Source organism: Mobula hypostoma, chromosome 1 (assembly GCF_963921235.1).
Source record: "Mobula hypostoma chromosome 1, sMobHyp1.1, whole genome shotgun sequence".
NCBI classification, from domain to species: domain Eukaryota; kingdom Metazoa; phylum Chordata; class Chondrichthyes; order Myliobatiformes; family Myliobatidae; genus Mobula; species Mobula hypostoma.
Genome location: NC_086097.1, coordinates 27,106,308 through 27,120,633, shown reverse-complemented (window position 1 = coordinate 27,120,633; position 14,326 = coordinate 27,106,308). Strand labels below are relative to the sequence as shown.

Here is a 14,326-nt window from a genome sequence, read left to right as displayed (position 1 = left end):
TGATCTATATGGATTTTAGTAAGATATTTGATAATGTTCCACATGATAGACTTATTCAGAAAGTCAGAAGGCATGAGATCCAGGGAAGTTTGGCCAGGTGGATTCAGAATTGGCTTGCCTGCAGAAGGCAGAGGGTGGTGGTGGAGGGAGTACATTCAGATTGGAGGATTGTGACTAGTGGTGTCCCACAAGGATCTGTTCTGGGACCTCTACTTTTCGTGATTTTTATAAACGACCTGGATGTGGGGGTAGAAGGCTGGGTTGGCAAGTTTTCAGACGACACAAAGGTTGGTGGTGTTGTAGATAGTGTAGAGGATTGTCAAAGATTGCAGAGAGAAGTGGGCTGAGAAGTGGCAGATGGAGTTCAACCCGGAGAAGTGTGAGGTGGTACACTTTGGAAGGACAAACTCCAAGGCAGAGTACGAAGTAAATGGCAGGATACTTGGTAGTGTGGAGGAGCAGAGGGATCTGGGGGTACATGTCCACAGATCCCTGAAAGTTGCCTCACAGGTGGATAGGGTAGTTAAGAAAGCTTATGGGGTGTTAGCTTTCATAAGTCGAGGGATAGAGCTTAAGAGTCGCGATGTAATGATGCAGCTCTATAAAACTCTGGTTAGGCCACACATGGAGTACTGTGTCCAGTTCTGGTCGCCTCACTATAGGAAGGATGTGGAAGCATTGGAAAAGGTACAGAGGAAATTTACCAGGATGCTGCCTGGTTTAGAAAGTATGCATTATGATCAGAGATTAAGGGTGCTAGGGCTTTACTCTTTGGAGAGAAGGAGGATGAGAGGAGACATGATAGAGGTGTACAAGATAATAAGAGGAATAGATAGAGTGGATAGCCAGCGCCTCTTCCCCAGGGCACCACTGCTCAATACAAGAGGACATGGCTTTAAGGTAAGGGATGGGAAGTTCAAGGGGGATATTAGAGGAAGGTTTTTTACTCAGAGAGTGGTTGGTGCGTGGAATGCACTGCCTGAGTCAGTGGTGGAGGCAGATACACTAGTGAAATTTAACTGCTAGGCAGGTATATGGAGGAATTTAAGGTGGGGGGTTATATGGGAGGCAGGGTTTGAGGGTCAGCACAACATTGTGGGCTGAAGGGCCTGTGCTGTGCTGTGCTGTACTATTCTATGTTCTATGTTCTTGAGGTGTGTCAGTGTTGATTGTCAGTGATTTTTTTAAAAAGTGCAAAAGAGGAATAGCGTGATAGTGTTCACGGACCATTCAGATATCTGATAGTAGAGGGGAAAAGCTGTTCTCAAAACACTGAGTGCAGGTCTTCAGGCTCCAGTACAACCTTCGTGACAGCAGTGACGAGAGAAGGGCATATCCCCCATGGTGAGGGTTTTTAATGATGGATGCTGCCTTCACATTTTGAATCGTGGGGAGGCTTGTGCCTGTGGTGGAGCTGGTTGAGTTTACAACTCTCTGCAGCCTCCTGCGATCCTGTGCACTGGTGCTTTCATACCAGGATCAAAGAGCATCTCTACTCGCCATATACATTGAGACGTATTAGGAAATCACTTTGTTGTGTTGGTGTGACGTGGGACAAAAACGTCAACATTCAAAAATTATACTGTATAAGTAATTCTATAAAAATGAAGTTGGGAGCACAGAAATGGAATAAGATGTGCACAAATAGATAAATGCCAGTATGTAAACAGCATTATAAAAAGTAGTTTAAAGTGCTTACAGTGCAGTGACTGGGTGATAGAGAGGTGGGGACTAACTAGAATGGTTGATCAGATACCTTGGGGAAGAAACTTCTAAGATGGTGTAAAGTTTTTGTTTTAATAGCCTTATAGCACTTCGCAGAAGGGAGCTTTTGCAAAAAGCAGCTTGCAGGGTAGGTAGCATCTGCCGTAATTTTCCTGCCACTTCCTCATCCTGGACACATACAGGTCCTGCAGTGACGGTGGACTGCAGCCAATGATCTTTCCTGCTGACCTGAGAGTGGCTGTAGTTTCTGTATGCTGTGGCTGATGTGAGGATGCTCCCTATGATGGCAGTGTAGAATTGCACCAGTATGTTCCAGGACCAGTGGAATTTCACCAGCTGTCACAAGAAATGCATCCTCTGCTGAGACTTTTTATGAATGAAGGAAATATGGTTCCCCCACATGAGGTTCTGTGAAATAATGATGCCCGGGAACCTGAATGTTGACACTATGCTAACTGTAGAGTTGCTAATGATGGTCAGAATACTCTCCACAGTACATTTGTAGAAGTTTGCTAGAGTCCGAAGTCACCAACAGTTTTCTTTCTATTTATCAGGTGCTGTTCGATGACATTGGTTCCTCGATGCTCAGGATCTCCAAGCCAGAGCTGAAATTCCAGCTCATGGCCTCTTTTTTGCAGTTCCTGGGCGTTCCGGCTGGGGGAGCTCTCCCCTGCTCCTGCCTGAACCTGGCGCTGGATGAGCCAGCCCTTTTCAGCAGTGGATTGGATGGCAAGAGGCTTCTGGACTGCTCGGATCCGCCGGCCTCTGGGGTCGGCTGTGTCGGATTTATGGCTGCCAAGCCCAGGCGGAAAAGGGCGGCTGGGCACTGCAGGGCCGGAGAGGACTTCATCCGGATTGTGTTTCAGCAAGCACTGCCTCACTTTTCCGGGCAAGAGCGGTCAGAGTTGATACGGAGCTGGCTGCTGTACGAGAAGTCCAAGGTAGGATCAGGAACATGGGAATATGTTTCCTTATCGTGTATAAGCAGGTATGTTGGCCCATCAAGTCTGTCAGGATCACAGAGCAATCCCATTTATTTAATTTTTATTTAGAGATACAGCACAATAGCAGGCTCTTCCAGCCCAATGTGACCAATTAAGTTTCTAACCCCAAACAAATCTGGAATGTGGGAGGAAACTGGAGCAAATGGAGGAAATCTACATGTTCATAAAGAGAACATACACACTCCTTACAGCCAGCAGTGGAATTGAACCTGGCTCTCTGGCACTATAATAGAATTATACTAACTGCTAAACTACTACACACTGTAATCAACTCCCCTTACAAACCCAGGAGTGATTCCCCACCCCTCCCACCTCTCACTGGGGGCAATTTACAGCAGCCAACTGACCCGGCAATCCACATGTTGTTGGGATGTGGGAGGAAACTAGAGCACCCAGGGGTGCTGGGAAGAACCGCCACAGGAAGAGCGTGGTGGTATGGTAGCATAGTGGTTAGTATTACGCTATCACTGCGCCAGCGACCCAGGTTCAGTTCTGCAGATATGTGTGAGGACTTTGTACGTTCCCTCTGTGACTGTGTGGGTTTCCTCTGGACGTCCCAGTTTCCTCCCACATGCCAGAAGATATAGTGGGGTCACTGGTCACATGGGTGTAGTTCTGCAGTGAGAGCTGGATGGGCCAGAAGGACCTGTTACTGTACTGAATCTCCCAGTAAGAAACAAATAGATAAAACTTCCACACAGACAGTGGGTCAGGGTTGCTGGCACTGTGAGGCAGTGGCTTTTCAGTGCTGAGGTTTTGGGCCTTTTCCTTCTGTTTGATGTTTGTTTCTCCCCTCCTGAAGGGGAAAGAAGCTGTTCCTGAAGACACACGCTGGATGCTCGAGGAACAGCTTCCTCCCCTGCACTGTCAGATTTTGGAACAGTCTGTGAACACTACCTCACTATTTTTGCACTACTTATTTAATTTTTTAATATGTATATAATTGTGATTTATAGTATATACTGTACTGCTGCCACAAAACAACACATTTCATGGCATACTGTATGTCAGTGACACTAAATCTGATTCTGAAGTTGCTGCATCGGCTCTCCCAACACTCCCAGAATCCCTAGCTAATAGAACAGTACAGTAACAGTAACAGCTCACGATAACTACGCTGTCCACAGCGCCAAATTAAACTAATAACAGTGATGTTGTGGGGATGGAACTGGACTGTCTCACGGTGGTGTCTGAAAAGAGGATGCTGTCCGAGTTGCAAGCCATCTTGGACAATGTCTCCCATCCACTACATAATGTACTGGTTTGGCACAGGAGTACAATCAGCCAGAGACTCACTCCACCGAGATGCAACACAGAGCGTCATAGGAAGTCATTCCTGCCTATGGCCATCAAACTTTACAACTCCTCCCTTGGAGGGTCAGACACCCTGAGCCAATAGGCTGGTCGTGGACCTATTTCATAATTTACTGGCATAATTTACATATTACTATTTAATTATTTATGGTTGTATCACTATTTAATTATTTAAGGTGCAACTGTAACGAAAACCAATTTCCCTCGGCTTCAATAAAGTATGACAAACTAACTATCTAACTAATTCTCCCTGCCTGTACTTGATCCGTATCCCTCCCTGTGTCTAGATATTCATGTGCCTGTCTAAATGCCACTTAAACACCAATATTGTGTCTGCTTCCAGCACCCTCACAGGCAGCCACCACTCTGTGAGAGAGGTATTGTATCACGCCTGACGTGTTAGCCGTTTCCCTTTTCCCATTTGCTACCTGACCTGCTGAGCGTCCCCTGCATTTTCTGTTCCTATTTCACCAGTCCAGCTTTCCCGATCATGTTTTTGATGGGACTTTCCTGTGCAAAGACTGGTCTTCCACTGACACACAGTTGGTGCCACATAAATCTAGAGATCCCAGGTTTGATATATCTGCATTCTCCTGTCCTGTAATATTACTATCTGGGGTCCAAAGGTAAATTATCTTGTTAGTGCCTCAGACGAGATCCACTTGCCTCAGTTCTGAGAGTGCTTCTTAATGCTCACCCCAGTTTTTCATCGGATCAGAGCGGTGAGTCCATTGCAGTCATAGAGTTGTTAGGAGACAGGAAGAAGCCATTTGGCCCACTTTTTTTTTCTAGCTCTCAGTAGAACAATACCATCAGAATATTTCCTCCTATCACTATCCTTCACTAATGCCCTCCTGACCTTTTCTCTCCTAAGTGCCTATCAAATTCAGCTTTGAAGGCATTGATTCCATTTTGTCAACCTTGCAGTGAATTCAGATCCAGATCTTAATTAATGGCTTCCCCATGTATCCCCACCCCCCCACCCTATCCATTTTAAATGGTCTGAAGACTGTGATCTCCCCCCTCACCACCCCCAGCTTGGTGCGGCAACGGCTCTGAACACGACCATGAGAAACTGCAGAGTTGTGGACACAGCTTGGCACATCACAGGAACCAGCCCTCACTCCATGTACTCTCAGTATTTCTCACTGCCTCAGGAAAGCAGTCAGTAGAACCAAAGACTCCATTCACCTGGAACATTCCCTCTTCTCTCCCCTACAATCGGGCGGAAGATACAAAGGCCTGAAAGCACGTACCACCAGGCTTGATGTCAGCTCCTGTCCCACTGTTATCAGATGCTTGAATGGCCCTCTTGTACAATCAGATGGACTCTTGGCCTCACAATCTACCCCGTTCTGATCGCGCACTTTACTGTTTACTGTCTCTGTAGCTGTTACACTTCATTCTGCATTCTGTTATTGTTTTACTGGGTCCTACCCCAGTGCACTGTGCAATGATTTGATCTGTAGGAACAGCATGCAAGACAAGTTTTTCACCGGATCTTGGTATATGTGACAACAGTAAACCAATACTCCTAGGTTTGAGCAACACATACAAAATGCTAGTGGAACTCAGCAAGCCAGGCAGCATTGATGGAGGAGAATAAAGAGTAAATTTTTTTAGTCCGAGACCCTTCATCAGGACCCCGAGTTTGAAATCTCTGCAATCCCCCGTCATTTAGTGATACCGCCTGGGATCCAGTGGGGGATGATCTTGTGCCTGGGATTTGTGTTGGTTGTGTCCAGTCTGTGAGCTAATCCATCACCCTCCCTCCCCAGGTGCTACAGAATCTGCAGCTTGGGAACAAGAGGCTGAAATCTCAGGGGAAGAGGAGCAAGAAACTGGCAAAAAGCCTTCTAAAGGAAGCAGAGAACCGGAACGATTTGGCCCTCTGGAAAGAGTATGCCCACTTGGAGTGGCTGCTGGGCAACGTGGAGGACTCGCGAAGGGTCTTTGACACCGCCCTCACGATGGCGGCTGCTCAGGGCCTGAGCAGCTCCCCTCTGTGTGACCTCTGCCTCCTCTACGCCTCGCTGGAGCTGGAGTTAATGGGGGGCCTGGAAGGAGTAGCGTCATGCCGCCCGCTCTACATCCTGACTCGGTTTGCCCAGGGGAGCGGCTACTCGCCTTACTGCGGGGAGGTGCCGCCAGTGAGTGTGTTGAAAGCCCGGAAGAGTTACGAACATGCTTATCAGCACTGCTTATCCAGTGAATTTCCCCCACAGGGTGCTTGGGAAAGACCAGAGGGAGCTTCCCACCTAGTAACCCTGGTAGCTTGCTTTGCTCTCTTCCAGTACCTGACGGTGGGAATTCAGGCTGCCGACACACTGTACAGGCAGGCTTCTGAAAGGCTTGTCAGCCTCTGCCCATCGACTGAAGTGAAACTCGCCAGCGCCGGGGCTTCCGCCTCTGAACGCCTGGCCACACTGCACGTGGCGCTGCTGAGGTTCCACATGAAGGCTGGCATCTATCCCTTGCATCCCCTTTGCGAAACACTTGCTGGCGCTTTGCAGCAGTTTCCCAGCAACCCTGATCTCTGGAGGTTCTACGTGCAGGTGGAAAACAGGTCACATAGTGGCAGCAGAGCCCGCAAGTTCTTCGACCGCCTGACCAGGGCCACAAAAGACATTGTGTTACCCTGGTTATTCGCAATCCACGCCGAAGAGCAGAGGAAGGAACGGGTTGACACTATCCAGAGGTGAGAATAGTCCTCAACTCTCATAGAAGATGGAATATAGAATATTCAAGGTATAACATATCCTCAGTAGCCATTTTATTATGATACCCCCCCATACCTATTCATTGTCTTCTGCTCTGTAGCCCATCCACTTCAAGGTTCAATGTGTTGTGCATTCAGAGATGCTCTTCTGCACACCACTGTTGTAACGTGTGGTTATTTGAGTTACTGTTGCCATCCTGTCAGCTTGAACCAGTCTGCCCATTCTCCCCTGACCTCTCTCATTAACAACACATTTTCACCCACAGAACTGCTGCTCTCGGAACGTTTTCTGTTCATTGCACCATTCTCTGTAAAATGTAGAGACTGTTGTGCGTGGAAATCCCAGGAGAGCAGCAGTTTCTGAAATACTCAAACCACCCCATCTGGCACCACAATCATTCCACGGTCAAAGTCACTTAGATCACATTCCTTCCCCATTCTGATGTTCGGTCTGAACATCAACTGAACCTCTTGACCATGTCTGCATGCTTTTATGCATTGAGTTGCTACCACATGATTGGCTGTTTAGATATCTGTATTAATGAGCAGGTATACCTAACAAAGTGGTTGCTGAGTGTAGAACACTACAGCACAGTAAAGTCCCTTTGGCCCCCAATATTGTGCTGACCTTCTAACCTCAAATATCAATGTAAGTCTTCCCCCCTTTACAGCCCTCACTTTTTTAATTTCATGCACATCCCATCTAACAGTCTCTAAAATGTCCCTCTACCGTCGTCCTTGGCAACATGTTCCATGCACCCACTACTTTGTGTGAAAAAGATCTTACCTCTGATATCACCCCCATACTTGCAGTCACCTTAAAGTTACTCCTCTTCGTATTAGCCATTGCCACCCGAGGAAAATATCTGACTGTTCACTCTGTCTGTGCCTCTTATCACCTTGTACACCTCTATCAAGTCACTTCTCATCCTCCTTCAGTCCAAAGAGAAAAGCCTCACTCAACCTCTCCTCGTGAGACATGATCTCCAAGTTAAGAAATGCCCTGGTAAATCTCCGTGACAATTGAACATTACTACAGCTGTTGGGTAGGTATGTCAGATACCTGAGGGCATTAGCTTTTAGGTGAGGGGTCAAATTTAAAGGAGACATGTGGGACAAGTTTTCGCACAGAGAGTGGTGGCTGCCTGGAACTGGCCGCCAGTGCTGGAGATGGAAGAAGTGGCATTTAGAAGACTTTTAGATAAGCATATGAATATGGAAGGATATGGATCATGTGTAGGCAGAAGGGATTAATTTAATTTGGCATCATGCCAATCACAGATATTGTGGGCCAAAGGACCTGTTCCTGTGCTGAACTGACCTATGGAGGGTGTTAGAAATACCTCAGTTCTGGACGCTTCGTTACAGACGTGGAAGCTTTAGAGTGCACAGGATGCTGTCTCAATTAGAGAGCATGTCTTGAGAGGTACCTAGTTGGATGGGAAGAACTTTGGGACAATATAAGGATGGATACGATGCTAATTTTTTTTCTCCCCTCTCCTCCTCCTCAGGGCGAGTGTTGGGATCGTGCACAGCACGCTGCCGGAGACGGGCCTGGTCAATCGGATCGGAGCACTGTTTGAGCATGCGGTCCAGTCTGAGGCCGGTGTGCACTGTGTTCTGCTCTGGAGGATGTTCCTGCAATTTACGGTAGAAGCAACCTGGGATTATCACCATCATTATCACCCACATGCCACAGCCCCACCTTCCTCCCTCCTTTCCCCCCTTTATTCTCTCTCTCCTTTTGGACTCCACCCATCTATCCTTCACTTGCCACAGTCTTCCAGCTCCAGTTCCCTGGTGGGTTAGATGGGAGTAGGACTCACTTGATTGCTCCTCGAAAGAGTTTGAGAGGACACTCCTCAACCCTGTGCCCCCCCACCTTCCTGGCCTCCTCCTACCCTTCTCCTCACCTCTTCTTCCTACCCTCCTCCTTCCCTTCCCCTCCCATTCCCTCACCCTCTCACCCTTCGCCCCTCTTCCTGCCCCACCCTCCAGCCCCTGGCCTCCCCGCCCCTTTCCATTTGCCCCTCCCCGCAGCATTATCCATTCCACAGGGAGGCTTACGACACCAGTGGCCTAACTGATAACCTGTAGTCAAATGATTAGGTGCTCGGTGCTGTTACTGTGCTGTCCCTTTCAGTCCCGGTTTGCCACTGGGACGTTCCCGTCACTGCTGAGTTCCAGTACTAATGTGCCATTTCTTTCCATCCTCCAACAATGTAGTCACAGCGAGGGAATGGGGAGAGGACGAAAGGTGTGTTCTACAGGGCACTCCAGCATTGCCCGTGGGCAAAGGTAAGCCAGCAAGTGAGGCTCCCTGCTTCAACTATTAGATCAACACACACAAAACGCTGGAGGAACTCAGCAGGTCAGGCAGCATGTATGGAAAGAAATGAACTTTTGTTTTCTCGGGCCATTGGAAAAGAAGGGGCAGGAGGCAGGGGCAGGGAGAGGAGTACAAAGTGGCAGGTGTTAGGTGAAACCAGGTGAGGGGGAAGGTGGGAAGAGGGTGGACAGGTGAGGGGTAATGAAGTAAGAAGCTAGGAGGTGAGAGGTGGAAGAGGAGAAGTGCTGGAAGTGGAGGAATCTAATAGTAGAGGAGAAAGGAAAAGAGAGGCACCAGAGGGAGGTGATGGGCAGGTGAATGGGGTAATAGAGGAACCAAAATGGGGAATGGAAAATGAGAGCGGGGGGGTGGAGTTACTGGAAGTTAGAGAAAATGATGTTCATGCCATCAGGTTGGAGGTTACCCAGACAGAAGTTGTTGCTCCTCTAACCTGAGTTTGGCCTCATCATGAGGAGGAGAGTAGAGGAGGCCATGTCAGAAAGTGAATGGAAAGTTGAATTGAAATGGTTGGCATCCAGGAGATCCTGCCTTTTGTGGCCAACAGACCGAAGGTGCTTGACTATAGTTTCAAATGCACTGGGCACTCTCCCCTTGGTCAGAGTCCATGGGCTTTAACCTCCAGCAACCTGGTTGCCCAGAACCATCTTCAGATTTGGACATTGTGCATTCTGTCACCTGGAGCCAGTTGGCCTGGATTGCAGCTCACCTGGTCCTCAATTCTCATTTCACCTGCCACCTCCCTATATCACTTCCCACCTGCCAAGTGCCCCACTGATTTTTCCATGTGTAACTTTAGATGAAATGTTTATTTCACGGGGAGCCGTATGAAGGTGCCTACCACCTTTTGCCAAAAGTGGGCAGCTTGGTGACGCTCTGGGTAGAGCTGCTGCCTCACTGCACCAGAGACCTGTGTTCTGGCCTGACACATTCCTGACCCTGGGCAGTGTCTACAGTTTGCGCGTTGTCCCTGTGACTGTGTAGTCTTCTTCTGAGTGCAGTTAGCTTCCACGTTCCAAACACTGCCGGCTGGTAGGTTCATTAGCAGAATTAGGTCCCTCAAGGGGTGGCAGTTGAGGTAGAAACATCAAAAACATTTAGATAGGCACATGGGGGATAGAAAAATGGAAGGCTATGTGGGAAGGGACGAGTTATATTAATCTTGGAGTAGGTTAAGGGGTCAGCACAACAAAGTGGCCAAAGGGTCTGTACTGTGCTGTAATGTTATTTGACATTGCTCCATTTCCCCTCCTTTACTCAGAACCACCTTTCCAATCAACAATCTATTGATCACTGCCTTAAAAACAGCCAATGACATAGCTTGTACAGTTGTCTGTGGCAATGAATTCAACAGATTCACCGCCTTCTGGCTGAAGGAATTGACATCATCTCTGTTCTATATGGATATCCCTTTATCCCTTTAAATGGTATTGTGCCATTGGATACTAGAGTCACCACACGATTAGATTAGATTAGATTCAACTTTATTGTCATTGTGCTGAGTACAGATACAAAGCCAATGAAATGCATTTAGCATCTGACCAGAAATGCAAAGAATAGTGCTATTTACAAAATAACTGCGAATGAAAAAGTGCTACAGCACACAAGTATAAAAGTACTGAGACAGTACAATATGGGTGCAATACTGCTTAGCGCTGTGATGAGAGGTTCAGCAGTGTCACAGCCTCAGGGAAGAAGCTCTTCCTGTGCCTGCTGGTGCGGGAGCGGAGGCTCCTGTAGTGCCTACCGGATGGGAGGAGAGTGACACCCTTCACCATCTGGGACATGGCCTCTTCATGTTACTACCATCAGGTAGGAGGTACAGGAGCCTGAAAACCTATACTCAATGTTTTAAGAACTGCTTCTTCCCTCTGCTATCATATTTCCAAACAGTCCTTGTTATTCTTCTTTTGCACTATTGATTTATTTTTGTAACTTTTAATACGTTAGGACTTCATTCTATGGAGCATAGGACAATGATGAGAGATTTGATAGAGATGTACAAAATTATGTGGAGTATAGATAGGGTAAATGCAAGCAGGCTTTTCCCACTGAGTTTGGGTGGGACTAGAACTAGAGATCATAGGTTAAGAGTGAAAGGTGAATTATTCAAAGAAGAACGTCTTCACTCAGAGATTGGTGAGAGTGTGGAATGAGCTGCTAATGGAAGTGGTGGATGTGGATTCAATTAGAAACATAGAACACCTACAGCACAATACAGGCCCTTTGGCCCACAAAGCTGTGCCGAACATGTCCCTACCTTAGAACAACCTAGGCTTACCCATAGCCCTCTATTTTTCTAAGCTCCATGTACTTATCCAGGAGTCTCTTAAAAGACCCTATCGTTTCCGCCTCCACCACCGCTGCTGGCAGCCCATTCCACGCACTCACCACTCTCTGCATAAAAAAACTTACCCCTGACATCTCCTCTGTACCTACTTCCAAGCACCTTAAAACAGTGCCCTTGTGTGCCTGCCATTTCAGCCCTGGGGAAAAGCCTCTGACTATCCACATGATCAATGCCTCTCATTATCTTGTACACCTCTATCAGGTCAACTCTCATCCTCCGTCGCTCCAAGGAGAAAAAGCCAAGTTCACGCAACCTATTCTCATAAGGCATGCTCCCCAATCCAGGCAACATTCTTGTAAATCTCCGCTGCATCCTTTCTATGGTTTCCACATCCTTCTTGTAGTGAGGCGACCTGAACTGAGCACAGTACTCCAAGAGTGGCCTGACCAGGGTCCTATATAGCTGCAATTATAATATTTAAGAGAAGTTTGGAAAGGTACATGGCTGTGAGGGGAATGGAGAGTTATGCTCCAGAAGCAGTTCAATGGAACTAGGCAGAATTACAATCTGGCATGGAGTAGATGGGCCAAAGGGCCTGTTTCTGTGCTGTAGTGCTTCTTGACACTATGAATAATGAGGTAGTGTTCATGGACTATTCAGAAATCTGAAGGCAGAGAGGGGGAATCTGCTCCTGAATAGTTGTGTCTAGGTCTTCAGCCTCCTGTCCCTCATCCCCAATGGTAGCAATGAGAAGAGGGCATGTCCTGAGTGGTGAGGGTCCTTCGTGATGGATTCCACCTTCCTGAAGCAGCACCCTTTGAAGATGTCTTTGATGGTTTGGAGAGTTGTGCCCATGATAGAGCAGGCTGAGTCTAGCCTCCTTCGGTCTTGTGCATTGGAGCCTCCACACCAGAGGTGATGCAGTCGGGCGGAATGCTCTCTGTGGGACATCTCTAGAAATCTGCTGGAGTCTTTGGTGGCATATCAAATCTCCTCAAACTCGTAATTAAGGAAGGCTGCCAGCATGCCTTCCTTGTAATTGTGTCAGTGTGTTGAACCCAGAGTAGATTCTCTGAGATGTTGATGCTCAAGGACTTAAAGCTTTTCACCATTTCCACTGCTCACCCTTCAGTGAGGACTGGTGTGTGTTTGACATTTTTCCAGGGTGGAAATGGCTAATACAAGGGCTGTAATTTGAAGGTGATTGGAGGAAGGTATTAGGGGGATGCCAGGGGTAAGCTTTTTACCCAGAGAGTGGTGGATGCATTGAATGCACTGCCAGGGGAGGTGGTAGAGGCTCATACATTAGGGATATTTAAGAAACTCTTAGATAGGCATAAGGATGATCTAAAAATGGAGGCTATATAGGAGAGAATGATTAGATTGATCTTTCAAGTAGGTTAAAGGGTCAGCACAACATTGAGGGCCGAAATGCGGTTCCATTTTATGTTCTGCGTTCTCCACACTCTATTCTTTGGTCTTACTGGTGTTGTGTGCGAGGTTATTGGTGTGCCACGGAAGATGCATCAGTCCACTCCGATCTTCCGTCAGTGGGACGAGGACACCCTTTGAAAGAAAAGGGACAGAGAGGGTGGCTGCACCCTCACAGTTCCAGTGACCCCGAGTTTGATCCTGACCTTGGGTGCTGTCTGTGTGAAGGTTGCATGTTCTCCCTGTGACTGTGTGGTGCTCCAATTTCCTCACACATCCCAAAGACGTGCAGATTGGTAGGTTAACTGGCCACTGTAATTTGCCTCTAGTGTGTGGGTAGGTGGTAGAATTTGGGGGGGGGGGTCGATGGGAATTGGGAAAGTTAATGGGGAATGGGATCGCTCTGAGAGCTGGCAGAGACTTGATAGGCCACATTTCCACTTCCTGTGTTGTAAGGAAATGAGGAGCCTAGAATCTTGGAATCACTAAGTACCACTCTCCTTCCTCAGGTCCTGTATCTGGACGCAGTCAGACTGTTACCAGAGCAGCTTCAAGAAATCATCGACTTGATGACCGAGAAGGAAATCCGGATCCGGGTTCCCCTAGAGGAGCTGGAAATTCTCATGGAAGATTAATCAGGAACAAGCTGGATTCCTGTGGCTTCCTTCACTTCCCTGTGATGCCTCCAAACACCTGGGGGGGGAGCAAAGTTTGAGAAATGGAGGCAGACGGTTCCTCCACTCATAGCCCCATCAGAGGGCAGTACTACCCTGGCTGAGTGCCAAGCTGTAGCCAAGACTACTATTAATGACAGAGGGTTTACCCACGGAAATGTTTCTCCCTCCCAGCACTCTGAGAAATAAATGGATCATCTCCGGCGCTGGTGATGCAGGCTGAGGGAAGAATGCCGATAGCATCCCCATAAACTTTCCTGGCCTTCCCAGCTGTGCCAAGGAATCTTTAACATCCAGCAGACAGGCAGCCCATCATCTCATCCAAAGTTATCAGATTGTTCATTTGTAAGATTGTTTAATAAATATTTATTTTGCATTAACTGCTGTTATCTGCTTGTGTGTTAAGTATTAAACTTTCTCCACAAAGTGCCTGACGTCCCAGATAACTTGCGTTGCTTGTGGGTGTGCTGGACGTCTGAGAGTTTGAAAAAGGAAGCCTTGTTTGCACTTACTTAACCTCTGTATGTTGTACATAACTTGGGCTCGACTGTGATCCATGCAGTAGCGATGCCACTGTGCCAAGAACAAGCCCTTTGTTCCTTTCCTGTGAGCTCTCTGACAGCCAGTACCTTCAGCTTCCTTCCTCATCACAATCGAGTTTGTTATTACTGACGGCGTGAAATTTGTTGTTTTGCAGCAGCAGCAAGTGCAAGACAAAAACTACTGTTAAGTTACCAATAAATAAAGACGACTAACAGGGTGGTGGTCATGGGTTTATGAACCATTCAGAAACCTGACCGTGGAAGGGAAGAAGTAGTTGAG

The 14,326-nt window shown here is 47.5% G+C and overlaps 1 protein-coding gene across 1 annotated transcript in view; it reads left to right on the top strand.

Moving 5' to 3' along the window:
• nrde2 (NRDE-2, necessary for RNA interference, domain containing) overlaps positions 1 to 13,859 on the top strand; it is a 79,719-nt gene extending 65,860 nt beyond the window's left edge. Inside the window, exons 10-14 of the mRNA XM_063045062.1 lie at positions 2,280 to 2,666; positions 5,822 to 6,741; positions 8,274 to 8,412; positions 8,989 to 9,060; positions 13,340 to 13,859. Coding sequence (XP_062901132.1) covers positions 2,280 to 2,666; positions 5,822 to 6,741; positions 8,274 to 8,412; positions 8,989 to 9,060; positions 13,340 to 13,465 — 1,644 coding nt within the window. The 3' untranslated portion in view covers positions 13,466 to 13,859. The remainder of the gene's footprint in view (positions 1 to 2,279; positions 2,667 to 5,821; positions 6,742 to 8,273; positions 8,413 to 8,988; positions 9,061 to 13,339) is intronic.
• Positions 13,860 to 14,326: the final 467 nt, after the last annotated feature.